Raw genomic sequence first — 22,276 nt, 5'->3', positions numbered from 1 at the left:
TTCTTTGGTCATATCATCGGCATAAAAGTCCATCAAAGGTTAATTTCGTACTTCTTATTCTTACTCATTAATTGTCCTAAAACGAAAACATTCCAGTGCTGGAAGGCTCTACAACAGGGGTGTCAAACGTACGGCCGGCGAACAGGTTTTATTCGGCCTGCAGGATGAGTTTGCTAAGTATAAACATGAGCCGAAATTTTTGAATGAAAGAAACTGCTGTTCTAAATGTGTCCACTGGATGTCGCAATAGCAATTCTTTGTATCTTTGTAGATGATGCTACATTTGTACAACATACACCACATGATGTTAGTGCACCAGTCGAAGAAAAAGATCAAACTACATAAATAACACCCTGTAATTTGATTTTTATGTAATTTTTTTTTCTTGATAGATTGAAAATTAACACCAATGAGTTATGTATTCAGAAAATATAGAGAACGACAAATAAAGACAGAATAATACTAACCGCAACATGTAAGTGTAAAAAAACCCAAAACAACAACATTATGATTTGTACATTTTCTGAATGTGCTTTTTCTATTTTTAAACAAAGAAAACAATCTGAAGTTGTCTATATTTTTAAGTTATCGTGCCGTGATTTTACCAGTCCGGCCCACTTGGGAGTAGATTTTTCTCCATGTGGCCCCTGATCTAAAATGAGTTTGACACCCCTGGTTTAGAGAGAAAGGGATGGAGCATCTAGGTAGATGCTTATGTGCCTAAACAAAGTTAATACCATATTTTTCGGACTATAAGTCGCAGTTTTTTTCATAGTTTGGCCGGGCTCCAGTGCGACTTATACCGTATTTTTCGGAGTATAAGTTGCACCAGGGTATAAGTCGCACCTGCCGAAAATGCATAATAAAGAAGGAAAAAGACATATATAAGTTGCACTGGAGCCCGGCCAAACTATGAAAAAAACTGCGACTTATAGTCCGAAAAATACGGTAAATGTTTTTTTCCTTCTTTATTATGCATTTTCGGCAGGTGCGACTTATACTCCAGTGCGACTTATACTCCGAAAAATACGGTAATAGAAACTAAAATACATGAATAAATAAATAATTGAATATAGGACTTAAAACTGGGAAACATTATGTAACGTCTAAATCAGGGGTAGGGAACCTGTGGCTCTTTTGATGACTGCTTCTGGCTCTCAGATAAATCTTAGCTGACACTGCTTGACACGATAAGTAATGAATAATTCCGCTGGTAATCACAGTGTTAAAAATAACCACGTATCAACCAGACTACAAAGCCATCAGCAAAACCATGCAGCAACAGAAGTCGCATTAATGGTAAGATAAGAGACTTATTATACTCTAAAAATGTTGGTCTTACTTAAAAATGCACGCATTTAGTTGTATCCATTGTTAAAAAATATTATACGGCTCTCACGGAAATACATTTTAAAATATTTGGATTTCATGGTTCTCAGCCAAAAAGGTTCCCGACCCCTGCTCTAAATAAATGCAGAACTAAGCAATAAGTAACCCATTTAATAACAATACATGAGTAATTGAATTTGTGCAAAACAGAGGCTAAACAATACGATTGTTATAAATTTGGCCGACATTAGAGCGTTATGTCCTGACAATCTATGTTCAGTTCGAACATGCATACGATACAATGTAATGCATCACATATTTCCAGTTGTTTCATTACAGGAGTAGAAAGAAGCAGAGCTTATATCCTACCCCTTTTCATATCATAGCAATTGTATCATATGTCCTTGTTGTCTGTAACAGAACAGTGAATAAATACATAATAAATAAATAATATATGTTGTGCGCGACCGGTCTTCCTCTCAGGGAATAAAACACACTGGTCAATTCCAAATTCTTTTGGATGACATATATGTTGAGTAAAAAGGACCCCAGAGACAGAATGGTACAATACCACGTTTTACTGAAGCTTCAGGGCACCAGTCCTTACAATGCAACCGTAGCATCAGCAAGCAAGGTCTAAATCCAAACAAAAAGAGTCAGTTTATGTAGAGCGAAAAACAGAAAGGAGTGCTGCTGCTTCTTCAAAACAGATAAGGAACTGGCCAAAACAGCTCTGTGAGCCAACAAACAGGACATAAGATAAAAGCAACGAAGTCACGAGAAGACACACTACATGGGAAAAAACTAGCTGCTTTAAACATGACTATGGATTAAAAAAGAACACTTAAAAATATCTCATTCTGACATATACCGTAAGTAAGTAAACAATATTAAATATATAAATAATCCTTATCTCAAAAAAAAAAAAAAAAGTTCAAGATGTTCATCATAGTTGTTCTTTGTACTTTGTAAACACTTGTAGTTTGAACAGTCTCTTAAACTGGATCATATTGGTGCTTTGTTTGATTTATTTTGTTAATCTATTCCATAATTTAATTCCACATTCTGATATGCTAAAGTTTTAAGTGTTGTACGCGCATACAAATGTTTTAAATTACATTTTCCTCTAAGGTTATATTTATCCTCTTTTGTTGAGAAGAATTGTTGTATATTCCTGGGTAGCAGGTTATAGTTTGCTTTGTACATAATTTCAGCTGTTTGCAAATGCACCAAGGACTTTCCCCGTTAGCTAGCTAGCTATGTCTTAAAGCACCTCTTCCTGAGGGCGTTTCAGTGTGATAACTTCACCTTTATCGTTAGTTTTTAGGCGGAAATGCGTCCGTTCTCCCTTTTCTGTCTACACACCTTGTCTGCTTGTAAGTACTCAGTGATTGTGCACTGCCGAACATGCTCCTCTGCTCGCAAAACCAGCAATGTCATGACGTGACGACGAACCGGTACTTTTCAAACAGAGTATAGTACCGTTTTTGATTCATTAGTACCGCGATACCATACCAGTACTGGTATACCATACAACCCTAATGTGAACTTTTCAACTATTCAAGATTATCATTTTCAAATGCTTACAATTTTGTTTTTACAAAAGCTAAGCTTTTGACCATTTATAATTAAGGATGTGCAGTAGGACTTGGGTATAAAATTAGTTTTAAGTTTAATTAAAAAGGCAATAAAAATCATTAAATTGCATTAACTGATACCTGCATAAACCCTGTTATTGGTATGCTCCTTTCATGTAACTTGTAAACACCATATGCTTATACTGTATGTTAGATAGGTTGATACGGTACATGTTTGAGTTCTTTAAAGAGTATCTCTTAGATGTTTTTCTTTCGACAAATGCAAATTCCTTCCCTCCCATAGGACTACATGCAGAATGTGCACGGAAAGGAGATCGACCTACTCCGGACCACGGTCAAAGTTCCCGGCAAGCGACCCCCGAGAGCGGTGGCCACGGTAGCCCCCACCGCAAGCCCCAAGACCAACGGGCTGACCAAGGACCGCAGCGCTCTGCAGCTGGGCATCGGGAGCACAGGTAGCGTTATTCACCTCATTACTGGGATAAAGGTTTAAGGAGGAGTCCGCAGCAGTCCTAGCATATTATTGGTACAGGTTCTCAATTTAGTGAAAAATTATACATATTTGATGGATGAATGTAAAACATGTATGCATGATAACGATTAAAAAGTGTAAAAGTAGATTAGATTCATGTGTAAGATTAATGAAATGATTAATGTCCTTCGTTTAATGGGCAAGAGGCGGTATTTGGCAGATACCAAGTGACTTCTCCTAGACAAGCATCATTTACACTTATATAATGTGCAGTACCAAAATATTTAGATACACTGAGTCGCCTTCTAAGTTGGGAATGTGTATCCAGTCTTTTAATGGGTTTGTATATTATAGAATATGATATTAGCATTATATATTACGCTAATACAGGGGTCTGCAACCTGCAACTCGTTAGCGCTGCCCTAGTGGGTCCCTGGAGCTTTTTCAAAACTGTATGAAAATAGAAAAAGATGGGGGGAAAATATATTTTTGTTTTAATATGGTTCCTGTAGGAGAACATGACACAAACCTCCCTAATTGTTAGAAATCCCACTGTTTATATTATACATGATTCTCTAATGAGAGTATTTGGCGAGTGAAGTTTTGTCCAACTAATTTTGGCGGTCCTTGAACTCACCGTAGTTGGTTTACATGTATAACTTTCTTCAATGATGCCACAGAAAGACGTGTTTTATGCCAGTCCTTATTCGTCTCATTTTGTCCACCAAACTTTTTATGCTGTGTGTGAATGCACAAAGGTGAACTTTGTTGACGTTATTGACTTGTGTGCAGTACTTTTCAAGCATATTTGGTCAGTGCATGACTGCAAGCTAATCAATGCTAACATGCTATTTAGGCTAGCTTTATGTACGTATCGCATCATTATGCCTCACTTGTAGGTATAGTTGAGCTCATTTAATTTCCTATGTCCTCTGTGTATTTAATTTATATTTGTATGTCTCATGACACATTCTGTATTTAATATTTCCTTTATTTCTGATGGTTGTTTGTGTGCCGTTATAGACCACAGCAAACGTTACCCAGCTTGCATAGATTGTAATAAATCCATTAGAAGAAGACATCCTGCCATTTCCTTTAACTTGGACACACACATCTATACCTTTGGCCATTCTAAGCGAGTAATTTCCAGAAGTAATGTCATCCTCGGAGAAGCCTGCATTTTACTAATGTTTCCAATGTTGTAAAAATTAGTAGAATAAATATTACATTTCAACATTTCTGTCAACGAAGATTTGTGTCAGCCCGCGACACATAGTCATTTTGATAGTAGGCTAATATAGACACTTATATCATGTGTTGACTTCATTATACCACTTATAGAAGGCTTTTAATTTTTTGTGGCTCCTGACATAATTATTTTGTATTTCTAGTCCCATATGGCTCTTTCAACATTTTGGGTTGCCGACCCCTGCTCTGATACATAATAATAATGATAATGGATTAGATTTTATATCGCGCTTTTCTATTGTTAGATACTCAAAGCGCTCACAGAGAAATACATAAATACATAAAAAGGGTATACAAAAGTCTGCTTTTTAAAATTAAATTATTATTTTAATAATATTTTTTTTAGTCAATTATATATACCGTATTTTTCGGAGTATAAGTCGCTCCGGAGTATAAGTCGCACCGGCCGAAAATGCATAATAAAGAAGGAAAAAAACATATATTAGTCGCACTGGTGTATAAGTTGCATTTTTTGGGGAAATGTATTTGATAAAACCCAACACCAAGAATAGACATTTGAAAGGCAATTTCAAATAAATAAAAAATAGTGAACAACAGGCTGAATAAGTGTACGTTATATGACGCATAAATAACCAACTGAGAAGGTGCCTGGTATGTTAACGTAACATATTATGGTAAGAGTCATTCAAATAACTATAACATATAGAACATGCTATACGTTTACCAAACAATCTGTCACTCCTAATCGCTAAATCCCATGAAATCTTATACGTCTAGTCTCTTATGTGAATGAGCTAAATAATATTATTTGATATTTTACGGTAATGTGTTAATAATTTCACACATAAGTCTCACCCCCGGCCAAACTATAAAAAAAAACTGCGACTTATAGTCCGAAAAATACGGTAGTATATTACATGAGAAAGTATATCCAAATCTTTGATGGATTTGTATGCCAGTAAATGATGTTGTTAGCATAAAATAGTATTGCAATAAATCGTGGAAAAATCCCCTACATTTAAAGTTAAAGTACCAATGATTGTCACACACACACTAGATGTGGTGAAATTTGTCCTCTGCATTTGACCCTTCCCCTTGATCACCCCCTGGGAGGTGAGGGGAGCAGTGGGCAGCAGCGGTGCCGCGCCCGGGAATCATTTTTGGTGATTTAACCCCCAATTCCAACCCTTGATGCTGAGTGCCAAGCAGGGAGGTAATGGGTCCCATTTGTATCGTCTTTGGTATGACTCGGCCGTTGTTTGAACTCACAACGGCCAGGGTTTGAACTCACAACCTACCATCATATTATTTAATTATTAGTGTTTTATTTTTGTTGTTTTTTAATAATAGATAATATATTTCGTTAGCAAATGAGAAGGTATATTTCAACATTTGATGGATCTGTGAATTAGTAATGGATCCATTAAATAATAATAATATACCGTATTTTTCGGACCATAGGGCGCATTGGATTATAAGGCGCACTGCCGATGAGCGGGTCTATTCAGGTCTATTTTCATACAAAAGGCACACACATTAAAGGGGTCATATTATGATTTTTTTCTACATTTAAAACACTATCGTGTGGTCTACATAACATGTGATGGTGGTTCTTTGGTGAAAGTGTTGCATAGATTATGTTTTACAGATCATCTTCAAGTAGCTTTCTGAGCGTCTCCTCAGGATGCGCCGTTTTGTGTGCGGTCTTATTTACGTGACTCACCTTCGACAGCGTTTTCTCCCCGTCATCTTTGTTGTAGGGGTGTAGCGTGCAAGGATGGGAGTGGAAGAAGTGTCAAAAGATGGAGCTAACGATTTTAATGACATTCAGACTTTACTTAAATCAATAACGGAGCAGCATCTTCTCATCCGTGGCTCACTAGTGCAACATCAACGCTGGAAATGTGTCCCGTGAAAAAAACGTCCGACCGGAACCTTCTAATAACTAAAGTTCCATGGGTGAATTATGTAAACCCACTACAGTTTTTAGCGCTTTGATAGCTAGTCTACTGACAGATGTAAGTAAGAACTTTACCCTTCTTTATATTAGAAATGGCAACAGAGGAAGATGAATGCTACATAAGAAGGTAGAGAAAAAGAAGAAGCTTATGACTACGGTGTCGGCACGGACTACAATAGGGTGATGGGTCAAATGCAGAGAATAATTACGCCACACCTCGTGTGTGTGACAATCATTGGTACTTTAACTTTTTAATTGCGGACGCGGGCACATTTTCAGGACTTATACAGATCCCAAATACACATCAGCAGGTACCAGAAGGTAAGAAATGTTGGTTTTGTATAATATTGCTTAACTAAACGCCAGATTATATGTCGGCTATTAGGTGCTATTTTGCGGTCCTTAAATAAATGATAAATGGGTTGTACTTGTATAGCGCTTTTCTACCTTCAAGGTACTCAAAGCGCTTTGACACTACTTCCACATTTACCCATTCACACACACATTCACACACTGATGGAGGGAGCTGCCATGCAAGGCGCTAACCAGCACCCATCAGGAGCAAGGGTGAAGTGTCTTGCTCAGGACACAACGGACATGACTAGGATGGTACTAGGTGGGGATTGAACCAGTGACCCTCGGGTTGCGCACGGCCACTATTCCACTGCGCCACGCCGTCCCACACACCTTAATAATACTACCAACAATCCATCAAGCGGTGCAGCTTCATAGCTTACCGAAGTCGTACTAAAATATTTTGTTAGATTTTTGAGTGCAGTGTGTAATGTTCTATATTCTCAATGGAACATTTAACGTTTTGGTGTTGTTTACTGGCGTCATCTTGCAGTTTACACGTATCTCTTGTGTACGACTGCCATCTACTGGTCACACTTATCCTTACACCATGTACCAAATAAAATTGCTTCGAGGTTTGTAAGCACAACCAGAATTATGCTGTAGTTTAGGCGCACCGGGTTATAAGGCGCACTGTGGATTTTTGAGAAAATTAAAGGATTTTAAGGGCGCCTTACGGAAAATACGGTAATGCTAAATGTTCTAGTCATAAAACAAAAAAAACACAGTATTTATTTCATTTTATCTATTTATATTTTCATCTTAAATTAAATGTTAGTTTTTGCTGTTTTTTGTTTGTTTTTTTAAATAAGAAAATAAATAACGGGTACATTAATGACTCTTCATGACCAGACTGTACTCCCTGTTACTGATGAACGATAAAAAAAAGCAACCCAGCAGGTTAATTACGTACTCTCCATATGTTCCCCACATGCAAATTAGCTGCCTTGTACGTAGTTTGCACAATGAGGCCTTAACGAGCGGCCGTGAGATGCGTATTAATTCTTTTAAGTCATTCATCTGGGATGCATTTAAACATAATAGACATGTTGGAGGAAATGGCAAGAAGCTTCTTTGACCTATGTTCTAGTAATGTCTTCACTGGTGGGTGTGGTCCAAACATCATGGCGGAGGTTGAGGTTTAAAAATAAAGCTCCCAATGAGCTGCGAGCTGGCTGAAGCAGTAATGGGACATTTAAGAGTAATTAATAATAATTAGCCACCACCTGCAGGGAGGCAGGTCCTTCATGGCCACTGTGTTCTGCTAGTTGGGGCTCAAGCCAAGTGGTCAGGAAGACGGGGTTCTGCTGAGCCAAAAAGAGCGGGGGACCCCTGGCGCTGTCCTGGCAGGCCGTTGGCAGAGGGGCCACAGCCACTAAACGGGTCTATTAGTCAAACGTTGAAAAGATGCAGGAGTTTACAGAGCAGAGGACGTGCAGGCAGGGTCGTTCTGGCTTTGAAAACAGGACAGGAAAGATTTTTTGGGTAGTTCCTTTCCACCCAGTGATTTTTCCAGAAAGTACTGAAAATCTAAGAATGTTAGATTTGTAATTGATATGTTTGTGAAATGGGCTACCATATACCCCTCCCCCTACCCCATATAACCTTAATCCCCCCTCACCCCCAAAAAACCTTCCATAAAACTAAACACCAGTTTTAAAAGAAAGAAAAAATCAGATTTTACTCAACAGAAAAGCAACAAAAAAAAATAAAGAAAACATGTTCAAGATTCAAGATTCAAGATTGTTTATTGTCATATGCACAGTTAAACAGACAGTTTGCCGTACAATGAAAATCTTACTTTGCTAGTCCACCCTTCAACAAGTCACACGGTACTTAGCTAAAAATAAAAAATAAAAATAAAAATGTATATACAATGCACAGTAAGTAACATAACATTATTGCACATTCTGATTGACAGTCAACAGTATAAATATGGAGGTGACCTTGGGTCACAGCAGCAGTTAAAGTGTCTTTAGTGATCAAAGGTGAAAAGTGTCTACAGTGATGGTTCACAGTTCGGTGGTGGTCATGGTAGCTGTCTTTTGTTCAAAAAGATAAAAGTAAAACTGGGGGCGGGGGGAGCTAGCATTCACAAGTTAGCATTCACGAGCCTGATGGCCTGTGGGTAGAAACTGTTTGTCAGTCTCGTAGTCCTGGATTTCAGGCTCCTGTATCGTCTGTCTGATGGTAGGAGGCTGAAGAGACTGTGCTAGGGGTGTGTTCTATCCTTTATGATGTTGTGTGCTCTCCTGGTGGCCCTGGTAGAGTACATGTCCTATAGTGAGGGGAAGGCTGCTCATGAGTACTGTATTTTCCGGAATATAAGGCGCACTTAAAATCCTTTCATTTTCTCAAAAATCGACAGTGCGCCTTATAATCGGTGCGCCTAACGTACGGCATAATTCTGGTTGTGCTTACCGACCTCGAAGCTATTTTATTTGGTACATGGTGTAATGATAAGTGTGACCAGTAGATGGCAGTCATACATAAGAGATATGTGTAGACTGCAATATGACTCAAGTAAACAACACCAAAACTTTAAATGTTCCATTGAGAATATAGAACATTACACACGGCGCTCAAAAATCTGTCAAAATGTTTTTAGTATGACTTCGGTAAGCTCTGAAGCTGCACCGCTTGATGGATTGTCAGCGCATTAAACATACAAGTATTATTATGGTGTGTGTATAAAGACCTCAAAATGTCACCTATTAGCGGACATATTATGTGGCGTTTTGTTTTGCAATATTATACAAAACCAACTTTTCTTACCTACTGGTACCTGCTGATGTGCATATGGGATCTGCATAAGTACTGAAAATGCGCGCGCGTTTGTAATTGTATTTCGTGTAGTCATAAGCTTCTTCTTTTTCTCTACCTTCTTATGTGACATTCATCTTCCTCTGTTGCCATTTCTAATATAAAATAGCGTGAAGTTCTTACTTATATCTGTCAGTAGACTAGCTATGAAAGCGCTAAAAACTGTAGTGAGTTTACATAATTCACCCAAGGAACTTTAGTTATTAGAGGGTTCCGGTCGGACAGTTTTTCATAGGACACATTTCCGGCGTTGATGTTGCACTAGTGAGCCACGGATGAGAAGATGCTGCTCCGTTATTGATTTAAGTAAAGTCTGAATGTCATTAAAACAGTTAGCTCCATCTTTTGACACTTCTTCCACGCCCGTCCTTGCACGCTACACCGCTACAACAAAGATGACGGGGAGAAGACGCTGTTGAAGGTGAGCCACGTAAATAAGACCGCCCACAAAACGGTGCATCCTGAAGAGCCTGTCAGAAAGCGACTTGAAGATGATCTGTAAAACATAATCTATGCAACATTTTGACTAAAGAACCACCATACATGTTATGTAGACCACAATGAAATTTTTATTTTAGAAAAATTACATTTAGAAAAAAAATCATAATATGACCCCTTTAATGCGCCTTATAATCCGATGCGACTTTTGTATGAAAAAAGACCTGAATATACCTGCTCATCGGCAGTGCGCCTTATAATAAATACAAAAAATACGGTACATCTCCTTTGCGACGTGTGCATGTATGTCTGTGCAGGTGTAACATAGGCCAGTCACCCTCAAGAATAGTGCTATCTGTCCACAAGATTGCCTGTGCTTTTAGCTCAGTAGTCACGGCGCTCGCCTCTCACATCGGCGACCTGGGTTCACTGGCCCTACGGAACAGTAGAAAAAACAACGCAGCCGAGAAAGAGAGAGTGTACAAAATCGGTAACGAAGCAGAGACGGTAGAGGGGCTGTGCCAGCGACTTGAGGGTTCCAGGTTTGATTCCAGCTTCCGCCATACTCGTCACGGCCATTGTATACTTGAGCAAGACACTTCACTCACCTTGCTCCTGATGGGTCGTGGTTAGCGCCTTGCATGGCAGCTCCCGCCATCAGTGTGTGAATGTGATGCATCATGTAAAGCGTATTGGGCATCATTCAAGGTATAGTGAAGCGCTTTATAAAATAGAATAAAATACAAAAAAAATTTGATTGACAGCTACTGGGTGGGGGCCTATGGGCTTCAGCCCAGGTAATCCTGTGCATTAAGGTGGCCATGATCTCTATACTCCCGAGTGGAAGGGAAAAAACTTTCTCTCCACATAAAAAACACATTTACCCGGTTGTCATGCACATTATGGCAAATCAGAAAACTTAAAAAGCTACCTTAGATGACTTATTCACGCATTATAACACCTGTTTATCAATACAGTGATACATTACATTAGGGTTGTACGGTATATCGGTACTAGTATAGTACCGCGATACTAATGAATCATATTCGGTACTATACCACCTCTAAAAAGTACCGGTCAACCCCCCATCTCCCACCGACCCATTTTTTTTTGGGACGGGCATGACGGCGTCACAATGTTAACAAACGGCATTGGTGGATCTACACCTAACATCCACTGTAATGATACCAAGTACAGGAGCATATCTATTTGATACTACTATGATTACAACAATATTTTTTAGCATCACAAAACCTTTTTTTGTTTTTTTTAAATTTATATTATGTTTATAAACTCAGGAAATACGTCCCTGGACACATGAGAACTTAAATTATGATCTTGTAACTACTTGGTATCGGACTGATACCTAAATTTGTGGTATCATCCAAAACTAATGTAAAGTATCCAAACAACAGAAGAATAAGTGATTATTACATTTTAACAGAAGTATAGATAGAACATGTTAAAAGAGAAAGTAAGCAGATATTAACAGTAAATGAACAAGTGGATTAATAATACATTTTTACAGTTTGTCCTTCATAATTTTGACAAAATAATAGAATGATAATGACACAATATGTTACTGCATATGTCAGCAGACTAAATTAGGAGCCTTTGTTTGCTTGCTTACTAATAAAAGAAAAGTTGTCTTGTATGTTCACTATTTTATTTAGGGACAACATTGCAATAAGAAAGATGTTTAATGTACTGTAAGATTACATTTTTTTAATAAAGCCAATAATGCCTTTTTTGTGGTCCCCTTTATTTAGAAAAGTAGTATCAAAATACATTTTGGTACCGGTACCAAAATATTGGTATCGGGACAACCCTACATGACACAAAACACAAAGCTCAGTTTTAGCCCGTCTACAAACAAACGCCGAAACCTGAAATACGGAAAATCCGGCGACACTTAATAAAAATTTAAAAAACTCAGTTTTTATAGACAACACCTATTTTTTGAGCGGACGAGAGGCCAAAACGCAGGAAAACGTGTGTTTAAAAATATCTGTATTTGTCCCGACACGGCTTCAATAAAAAGTTCTACAAAATCAAAGGTTAAAGCAGTCATGTTAGCTGTGTATTATAAGCGTCAGTATTTCCACTTTGTCTCATTACATTCGGCCTTTCTGCTCTCATAAAATAAATGTTGCTGTTCTTTTTGGACAATTGTATTTTTAGAAGAAAAAAAAAAGGCTGCCCTTTGGACACTCCTTCCTTGACACAAGCTTCCAAGATGATCATCTGCCGTGCGCATCTCAATGCTCCAAACAATGTGAGGGCGATGCGCCTCAATCCCCACTTAGCAAAAGAAAGGTTACAAATCACATCAGGTCTCTCTCCGCGTGAAGGACCCTCTTCTGATTATGCGATCGAGGTTTTGATTTCATTAGACATGCAATTGATGAGGGGAACAAAGGAGTAATTTCTCATTCACGGCGACTAAATCACGAGCCTTGTCTTTTACCTTTGGTAATTCATTGGTCCCTTTTGGATCTAAAGACCTTTATAATCACCGCTACAAGAGGGATGGCGGCGAGGAGGGGCGGGCAGGATGAGTCCGAGACGGGAAGAAGATGAGAAGCGAGTAAATGTGAAGACGTGCCAAGGGTTTGCCAGGCAGCCAGGTTTAATTCTTCGGCTGTTTTATTTTTTTGTTTTTTTAACGCGATCCTTTCCGTGGTGTCACCGAGTGACAGATACACGCCATCTAATTTTTATTAGGCGCAGTCACTTGAATCAGGCCTGTGGACGAGACAAGACAGGACTATTTTGGCCATTTTTTTCCTTCTCAGCATATTACTATTGATGCTTTTCCTCTGACTACTACCACTGCTGGTTGTTCATTGGTCAAGCAGATTCATTATTGTAATGATGATACACAATGAGAAATGACAAGAATGCTAATGTTAGTTTACTTACTGTATTTTTCGGACTATAAGTCGCAGTTTTTTTCATAGTTTGGCCGGGGGTGCGACTTATACACAGGAGCGAATTATGTGTGAAATTATTAACACATTACCGTAAAATATCAAATAATATTACTTAGCTCATTCACATAAGAGCATACTTGCCAACCTTGAGACCTCCGATTTCGGGAGGTGGGGGGTGGGGCGGGGGTGTGGTTGGGGGCGTGGCTAAGAGGGGAGGAGTATATTTACAGCTAGAATTCACCAAGTCAAGTATTTCATATATATATATATATATATATATATGTATATATACACATATATATACTGTATATATATATATATATATATATATATATATATATATATATATAAAATAAAATAAATATATATATATATATATATAGCTAGAATTCACTGAAAGTGAAGTATTTTCTTATATATATATATATATATATATATATATATATATATATGTGTGTATGTATATATATATATATATATATATATATATATATATATATACATATATATATATATATATCAATCTATCTATCAAGAGGGACAGAGACAGCACACAGTGCATGTGGATCACATGTTACCATGGCGAGAAAACATGGAGAGACTGCCAGTTATCTAGTCTCCACCAGTTGCAGAAAATGTGCCATCAGTACAACTGGACAGTGCTGTTTCAGTTCCATCACCAGGACCATCAGTGAGTCAGACACAAACTAGTGTCATCATTGAACCAGATTCAAGGGCTGCTGAGTTGCCATCATCAGAACCCAGATCACCCACAACAAAAACCCCACCAGTGATCCGCAGGTACCCAGAAAGGTTTCGAGTACCACCAAAAAAACACAATCTCTGAAGACAGTATAAAAATCTGTGTTAAAGATGTACAAATACTGTTTGTATAATAAGCATGTTATTGTTTACAAATGAGGGTTAAGAGTTCAGTACTAAAAAAAAAAAAATGTGGCTTAAGTACAGTTTTTTAATTGAGTTGCTGCATTTTTTGGTTGGGTTGTTTATTTCTTTTGAGTAACTTCTACAATTCTAAAAGGGGAGGGATTTAATAGAGTGATCTATGTTTGTCTGTTGCCATCTCCTGGTGAATGTTGGCTATAGCGTACTGGGGTTACTTTTTGGTTGGCCAACGATTTACGTGGTGTTGCGCACCTGACGTCAAGTGTGTGAGTCTGTTCTGAAGTCTACAGTAAAGAGACGTACTTCATCCCCTCGCCTGTTTATTGCCTTCAACTCAATATATTACAACAACATTGCTGGAGGGGGCGTGGCCTCCAGGTCCGCCTGAATTTCGGGAGATTTTCGGGAGAAAATTTGTCCCGGGAGGTGTTCGGGAGAGGCGCTGAATTTCGGGAGTCTCCCGGAAAATCCGGGAGGGTTGGCAAGTATGCGTAAGAGACTAGACGTATAAGATTTCATGGGATTTAGCAATTAGGAGTGACAGATTGTTTGGTAAACGTATAGCATGTTCTATATGTTATAGTTATTTGAATGACTCTTACCATAATATGTTACGTTAACATACCAGGCACGTTCTCAGTTGGTTATTTATGCCTCATATAACGTACACTTATTCAGCCTGTTGTTCACTATTCTTTATTTATTTTAAATTGCCTTTCAAATGTCTATTCTTGGTGTTGGGTTTTATCAAATACATTTCCCCAAAAAAATGGGACTTATACTCCAGTGCGACTTATATATATGTTTTTTTCCTTCTTTATTATGCGTTTTCAGCAGGTGCGACTTATACTCCGAAAAATACGGTACTCCACAGTCTACCAAAATTATTTTGATACTTTTCGATACTTTTCTTAATAAAGGGGACCACAAAAATTGCATTATTGGCTTTATTCTAACAAAAACTTTTACAGTACATTAAACATTTGTTTCTTATGGCAAGTTTGTCCCTAAATAGAATAGTAAACATACTAGACAACTTGACTTTTATTAGTAAGTAAGCAAACAAAGGCTCCTAATTTAGTCTGCTGACATATGCAGTAACATATTGTGTCATTTATCATTCTATTATTTTATCAACGGTATTAAGGACAAGTGTTAGAAAATGAATTATTAATCTTACTTGTTCATTTACTGTTAATATCTGCTTATTTTCTCTTAACATGTTCTATCTGCACTTCTCTTAAAATGTAATAATAACATTGGTCATATTCAAAGTCCTCATGTGGGGACATATTTCCTGAGTTTATAAACATATTATAAATTTTAAAAAAACGAAAGAAGATGTTGTGATGCCAAAAAATATTGATAATCATAATAATCATAGTAGTATCGACTAGACACGCTCTTCTACTTGGTATCATTACAGTGGATGTTAGGTGTAGATCCACCAATAGCGTTTGTTTACATTGTGACGCCAGTGAGCTACAGTGTGTAGTAAAGCTTGTTTAGCTATTCCTCGTCCTGCAGGGATGATACTTGTAAGAAACTCACTTTATTTATCGCCATGGAGGCGAGGATTAGTGATTTTTTTTAATTTTTTTATTTAGCCTTTATTTAACCAGGTAAAAATCCCATTGAGATCAAGGATCTCTTTTCCAAGGGAGACCTGGCCAAGAGGGCAGCAGCAAGGTTATATTAAAAAACAGTAAACAACACATAAAACATCACATTTACAACATTAAAACTTGCTCACATGACACATGTGCATACAGACAAGGTAGACTGCAGTCCTTTCACAGAAGCTTTAAACTCATTCAATGTAACAAGGGTTTGAAGTTTAATATTCGATTGTAGGTTATTCCAAGCCTTCGGTGCTGAAAACCTAAATGCTTTCTTGCCCAGTTCAGTTCTTACTTTGGGACGACAAATTGCAGAACATTCATTGAACGAAGATTGTGACTTCCTTGTTTCTTTGTTAAAAGACAAGACAGATAAGATGGAGTGATATCCAGAATGGTTTTGTAGATGAAAACATACCAATGATTGAGGCGTCGAGCATTTAGAAGTAGCTACAACACTGCCGACTGCGGATGGACAGTAGCCGCTAGCTAGCTCGCCATGTCTTAAAGCACCTCTTCCTGAGGGCATTTCTGTGTTATAACTTCACCTTTAGCGTTAGTTTTTATGCCAAAATGCGTCCGTTCTCCCTTTTCTGGCTACACACTGTGTCTGCTTGTAAGTACTCTGTGATTGTGCGCTGCCGAACATGCTCCTCTGCTCGTAAACCAGCAATGTCATGACGTGACGACGACGGGGGGGTAGTCGGACCGGTACTTTTCAGAGGTGGTATAGTACCGAATATGATTCATTAGTATCACGGTTCTATACTAATACTGGTATACCGTACAACTCTAGTGAACAAATCATGAATACATTCTTTGGGAAAAATATATACATTTTTTTTTTTATTTGTTTCATAAAAAGAGAAAAATGTGGTAGTGCATGTTTTTCCCTGGTAAATATACCCGGCCGGGTCATACCAAAGACTATAAAAATGGGACCCATTACCTCCCTGCTTGGCACTCAGCATCAAGGGTTGGAATTGGGGGTTAAATCACCAAAAAAAGATTCCCGGGTGCAGCCACCGCTGCTGCCCACTGCTCCCCTCACCTCCCAGGGGGTGATCAAGGGTGATGGTCAAATGCAGAGAATAATTTCGCCACACCTAGTGTGTGTGTAACAATCATTGGTACTTTAACATTATATTGCATTAAATTAATACATATATTATTATTGTAATATAATTACCTTCTCATTGCCATCATGTGTTGTTTAAGTCATTTTTTACACAGTATATGAATATCCATGTATATTATTTTTTCATGTAATTACATAATTCGTGGGTCTTACTAGCTAGCTTAACTAAATCATGGAGTAAATATTGTCCGAGTAAATGTGATGAGCAAAGTCAACAATAAGAAATGTTAATTGTGCTGTGGCAAGGACAGCGGTGACAGTAGATCATATGGTAATATGTGGGGGGTCGGAGCCGGAGAACATAGCAGGACGTCAGCTTGTTGGTCGGAATGATGATGATGATGCCGCTGCTGATGGTGATGATGATGATAGTGGTGTATTACACACAGGCAAATGATGTGCTGCTCGGCCCGCATTAGCATGAATGCGTCATTATGCCAATACTTGTACATAATGGCAACAACTCCGCGGAGGGGTCGGGCCTCGTCACGGCTCATCAGCCCGCTGACGGCCTTGTCCTAAAGAGAAGAGAGGCGGCGCCGCTTCCCGCTTAATCCATCGCTTCTACTTATCACACCCCCCAACCACCACCTAACTGCATAACACTCTCAAATTACTTTTTAATGCATTATGTCCAAGCGAAATCATTTTTATACTTTATTATTGAAAATATTACATTCAAATGATCCAATTATGCGACATGATGATGGAGATGGCATGACAAAAGTGTATGGTGATATTGCTTTCATGTTCTTCATCATGTTTGCATTTAACGCCCATGTTGCCTTCACTGAAGTCTGTAGGTCTCAGCTCTCAACCTGACCTATGTTCTTTGGCGCCTGTATCGCTACGCAACACGCTGAAACGCGGCGAGGTCGGGCCTGGCTGGAGCCATTAGCTCTTCTGAATGCCACAAGCTGATTATTTCTCTACTGTAATTACATTATCGTCCCCTTTATGCAGGAGTGGTCCATGGGGACTAATGGGTACAGCCATGTATAATTCATTTATCATTAGCATCCAATTTGACAATTACATTGTGATTGTTGAATTTTAAATAGCAGACAAAGCTCTTTTGTCATTATCTTCAAGGTTTTTTTTCTTTTTCTTTTAGCGAGTCAAACTTTGGAAATAAAGCAGTATTTAAAGCAACAATATGCGCTAATTGTACCTTTGTAAAAGCTTTGAGACCATGTTGTTACACTATAGCTTGAAATTAGCGCTAAAGCGTTTCTATATATACTGTCATTAAGCAGATATGTTTTCAATACCAGTGGTCTGTATTAGAGATGTCCGATAATGGCTTTTTTACCGATATTCCGATATTGTCCAACTCTTAATTACCGATTCCCATATCAACCGATACCGATATATACAGTCGTGGAATTAACACATTATTATGCCTAATTTTGTTGTGATGCCCCGCTGGATGCATTAAACAATGTAACAAGGTTTTCCAAAATAAATCAACTCAAGTTATGGAAAAAAATGCCAACATGGCACTGCCATATTTATTATTGAAGTCACAAAGTGCATTATTTTTTTTAACATGCCTCAAAACAGCAGCTTGGAATTTGGGACATGCTCTCCCTGAGCGAGCATGAGGAGGTTGAGGTGGGCGGAGTTGGGGGAGGGGGGTAGCGGGGGTGTATATTGTAGCGTCCCGGAAAAGTTTGTGCTGCAAGGGTTTCTGGGTATTATTCTGTTGTGTTTATGTTGTGTTACGGTGCGGATGTTCTCCCGAAATGTGTTTGTCATTCTTGTTTGGTGTGGGTTCACAGTGTGGCGCATATTTGTAACAGTGTTAAAGTTGTTTATACGGCCACCCTCAGTGTGACCTGTATGGCTGTTGATCAAATACGCCTTGCTTTCACTTGTGTGTGTTATAAGCCGTAGATATTATGTGATTGGGCTGGCACGCAAAGGCAGTGCCTTTAAGGCACGCCCCCAATATTGTTGTCTGGGTGAAAATTGGGAGAGATTCGGTAGAATGGTTGCCCCGGGAGATTTTTAGGGAGGGGCACTGAAATTCGGGAGTCTCTCGGGAAAATCGGGAGGGTTGGCAAGTATGACTGGGAGACGCAACTGCTCTGTACTTCTCCCTACATCCGTGTACCCCTCCGTTCAGAGGCATTTGAAAAATGAATACATTTTACTTTTTGAAACCGATACCGATAATTTCCGATATTACATTTTAAAGCATATATCGGCCAATAATATCGGCAGTCCGATTTTATCGGACATCTCTAGTTAAATGTGTAGGGGAAAAAAGTAGCAGCTCATAGTGGGGAATTTACGGTAATTTAAATATACGCCACACCCTCCTCTGTGCAGACGTAGCAACAAGTGCCCTGCAGCCCCACAAACTACCAGAGCTAAAATGTTTGCTCTGTTTCTTAATTTCCGACGTGAAACAATAAATGTTGACTCCGGTTGCACAAATCCAGGAAATTGGCCTGAATGTGCCAGGACTGACACCAAGACAAATCGGGGTCGTGTTTACATCCATTAAGACAGGACTCCGTGTGGATGGTCATGTTGTGTGTGCATGCACATCAGTTCACGGACACATTCGTATTCACATTAGACATGCATAGAAGTCAAATATTTGTTTGGTAGTATGAACTACTACATAAAACGATCAGATTTAATGAAATTTGGGCATCATATTATGTGAACGTAGGCAGCACGGTGATAGAGGGGTTAGTGCGTCTGCCTCACAATACGAAGGTCCTGGGTTCGATCCTGCGCTCGGGATCTTTCTGTGTGGAGTTTGCATGTTCTCCCCGTGACTGCGTGGGTTCCCTCCGGGTACTCCGGGTTCCTTCCACCTCCAAAAGACATGCACCTGGGGATAGGTTGATTGGCAACACTAAATTGGCCCTAGTGTGTGAATGTTGTCTGTCTATCTGTGTTGGCCCTGCAATGAGGTGGCGACTTGTCCAGGGTGTACCCCGCCTTCCGCCCGATTGTAGCTGTGATAGGCTCCAGCGCCCCCCACGACCCCGAAGGGAATAAGCGGTAGAAAATGGATGGATGGATAATGTGAACGTAGCCTTAGAACTCACGGCAAAAGCCTCACAATGCGCCCCCAAATTATTGCCCTCTTCTTTTTTAACCAAATTATGTCTCTTAGGAGATTAAGAAAATGTTAACTTCGATATTACAAAATCTGTGCGATTGCCACATATCAGAATCAGGACGGGAATCAGAATCAGAATACCTTCATTTTCATTGAATGGAAACAACGAAATTGAACAGCAATCCAGCTCAGTGCTTTAAAAAAAAAAAAACTACATAAAATACTCTAAGACAACAAACAATAATAAACATTTTAAAAATGTAATAAAAATGTTAAAAACATACTGCACATCTCTATCAGAGTTGAGTTAAGTTAAATGCACCATGACTCAGATGTACTAGAATTGAAGACATGTTTGCTTCACCGACTTACACCCAATTTTTCTAATGTGAACGACTACATAAGAAAATCGGATTTAACAAAACATCCTAATTTTGCGATCATACCCTGCCGTGTGAACGTAGCCTACACCTCTACTTTAGCGGTCGATAGTACCAGCCTGGACACCTTTAATGGTAAATGGGTTATACTTGTATAGCGCTTTTCTACCTTCAAGGTACTCAAAGCGCTTTAACACTATTTCCACATTCACCCATTCATACACACATTCACACACTGATGGGACTTGCCATGCAAGGCCCTAACCACGACCCATCAGGAGCAAGGGTGAAGTGTCTTGTTCAAGGACACAACGGACATGACTAGGTTGGTAGAAGCTGGGGATCGAACCAGGAACCCTCAGGTTGCTGACACGGTCACTCTCCCAACTGCGCCACACCGTCCCCCTTTAGTGTCATGTTAGCGCTAGCATAAATGCTAATGTTGCTGTTTTTCTTCATAGTTCTAAGTGCCGTTTTAGCACGAACTTGGCCGTATGTTAGAATAGTCAAACAATGTTTATTTCAAGATAACACAAAATGACTAATTTTGTTGGTGTAGCCTTAGCTAAGGCTTCTGGCTATTATTTTTTTGCACACTTTTCTTTTTGTCTGTTTACGTATTTCACCGGGAAGGCGAAGTGTTCACAGATATAAGACTTGAATGACGGACAAGCTCTCATTTCTCCTTGGCACTATCCCTAGCCACCACTCCATGGCTGTGCACTGTATTTGTTGACAGAGTAGACGTGTGACTGTGTCACAAGGCAGTTACACTGTCTGTTCCTCGCCTTTTAATGTGTTCCGCATGGGAACAGCAGGCCTCTAAGTTTAACGTTTGAAGGTCAAGGCAAGTGTTGCTTTAAAGGAGGGTTCATAAATTAGGGAATATATACAAACACTGTTTCCATATGAGTTGGGAAATTGTGTTAGATGTAAATATAAACGGAATACAATGATTTGCAAATCATTTTCAACCCATATTCAGTTGAATATGCTACAAAGACAACATATTTGATGTTCAAACTGATAAACTTTTTTTTTTTTGCAAATAATCATTAACTTTAGAATTTGATGCCAGCAACACGTGACAAAGAAGTTGGGAAAGGTGGCAATAAATACTGATAAAGTTGAGGAATGCTCATCAAACACTTATTTGGAACATCCCACAGGTGAACAGGTAAATTGGGAACAGGTGGGTGCCATGATTGGGTATAAAAGTAGATTCCATGAAATGCACAGTCATTCACAAACAAGGATGGGGCGAGGGTCACCACTTTGTCAACAAATGCGTGAGCAAATTGTTGAGCAGTTTAAGAAAAACCTTTCTCAGCCAGCTATTGCAAGGAATTTAGGGATTTCACCATCTACGGTCCGTAATATCATCAAAGGGTTCAGAGAATCTGGAGAAATCACTGCACGTAAGCAGCTAAGCCCGTGACCTTCAATCCCTCAGGCTGTCCTGCATCAACAAGCGACATCAGTGTGTAAAGGATATCACCACATGGGCTCAGGAACACTTCAGAAACCCACTGTCAGTAACTACTGTTGGTCGCTACATCTGTAAGTGCAAGTTAAAACTCTCCTATGTAAGGCGAAAATCGTTTATCAACAACACCCAGAAACGCCGTCGGCTTCGCTGGGCCTGAGCTCATCTAAGATGGACTGATACAAAGTGGAAAAGTGTTCTGTGGTCTGACGAGTCCACATTTCAAATTGTTTTTGGAAACTGTGGACATCGTGTCCTCCGGACCGAAGAGGAAAAGAACCATCCGGACTGTTATAGGTGCAAAGTTGAAAAGCCAGCATCTGTGATGGTATGGGGGTGTATTACACATCTGTGAAGGCGCCATTAATGCTGAAAGGTACATACAGGTTTTGGAGCAACATATGTTGCCATCCAAGCAACGTTACCATGGACGCCCCTGCTTATTTCAGCAAGACATTGCCAAGCCACGTGTTACATCAACGTGGCTTCATAGTAAAAGAGTGCGGGTACTAGACTGGCCTGCCTGTAGTCCAGACCTGTCTCCCATTG

At 39.1% G+C, this 22,276-nt stretch overlaps 1 protein-coding gene across 5 annotated transcripts in view; it reads left to right on the top strand.

The window, feature by feature from the left end:
- Positions 1-22,276, top strand: part of agap3 (ArfGAP with GTPase domain, ankyrin repeat and PH domain 3) — a 402,421-nt gene that overhangs the window by 273,694 nt on the left and 106,451 nt on the right. For all 5 annotated transcript variants that reach the window (XM_061979365.2, XM_061979364.2, XM_061979366.2 and 2 more), the window contains one exon: positions 3,211-3,382. In XM_061979365.2, the coding sequence (XP_061835349.1) occupies positions 3,211-3,382 (172 nt within the window). The remainder of the gene's footprint in view (positions 1-3,210; positions 3,383-22,276) is intronic.

Source organism: Nerophis lumbriciformis, linkage group LG19 (assembly GCF_033978685.3).
Source record: "Nerophis lumbriciformis linkage group LG19, RoL_Nlum_v2.1, whole genome shotgun sequence".
In the NCBI taxonomy this organism is placed as follows: Eukaryota; Metazoa; Chordata; class Actinopteri; order Syngnathiformes; family Syngnathidae; genus Nerophis; species Nerophis lumbriciformis.
Note: the sequence above shows the minus strand (reverse complement) of the source record. Positions and strands in the feature narration are given on the sequence as shown.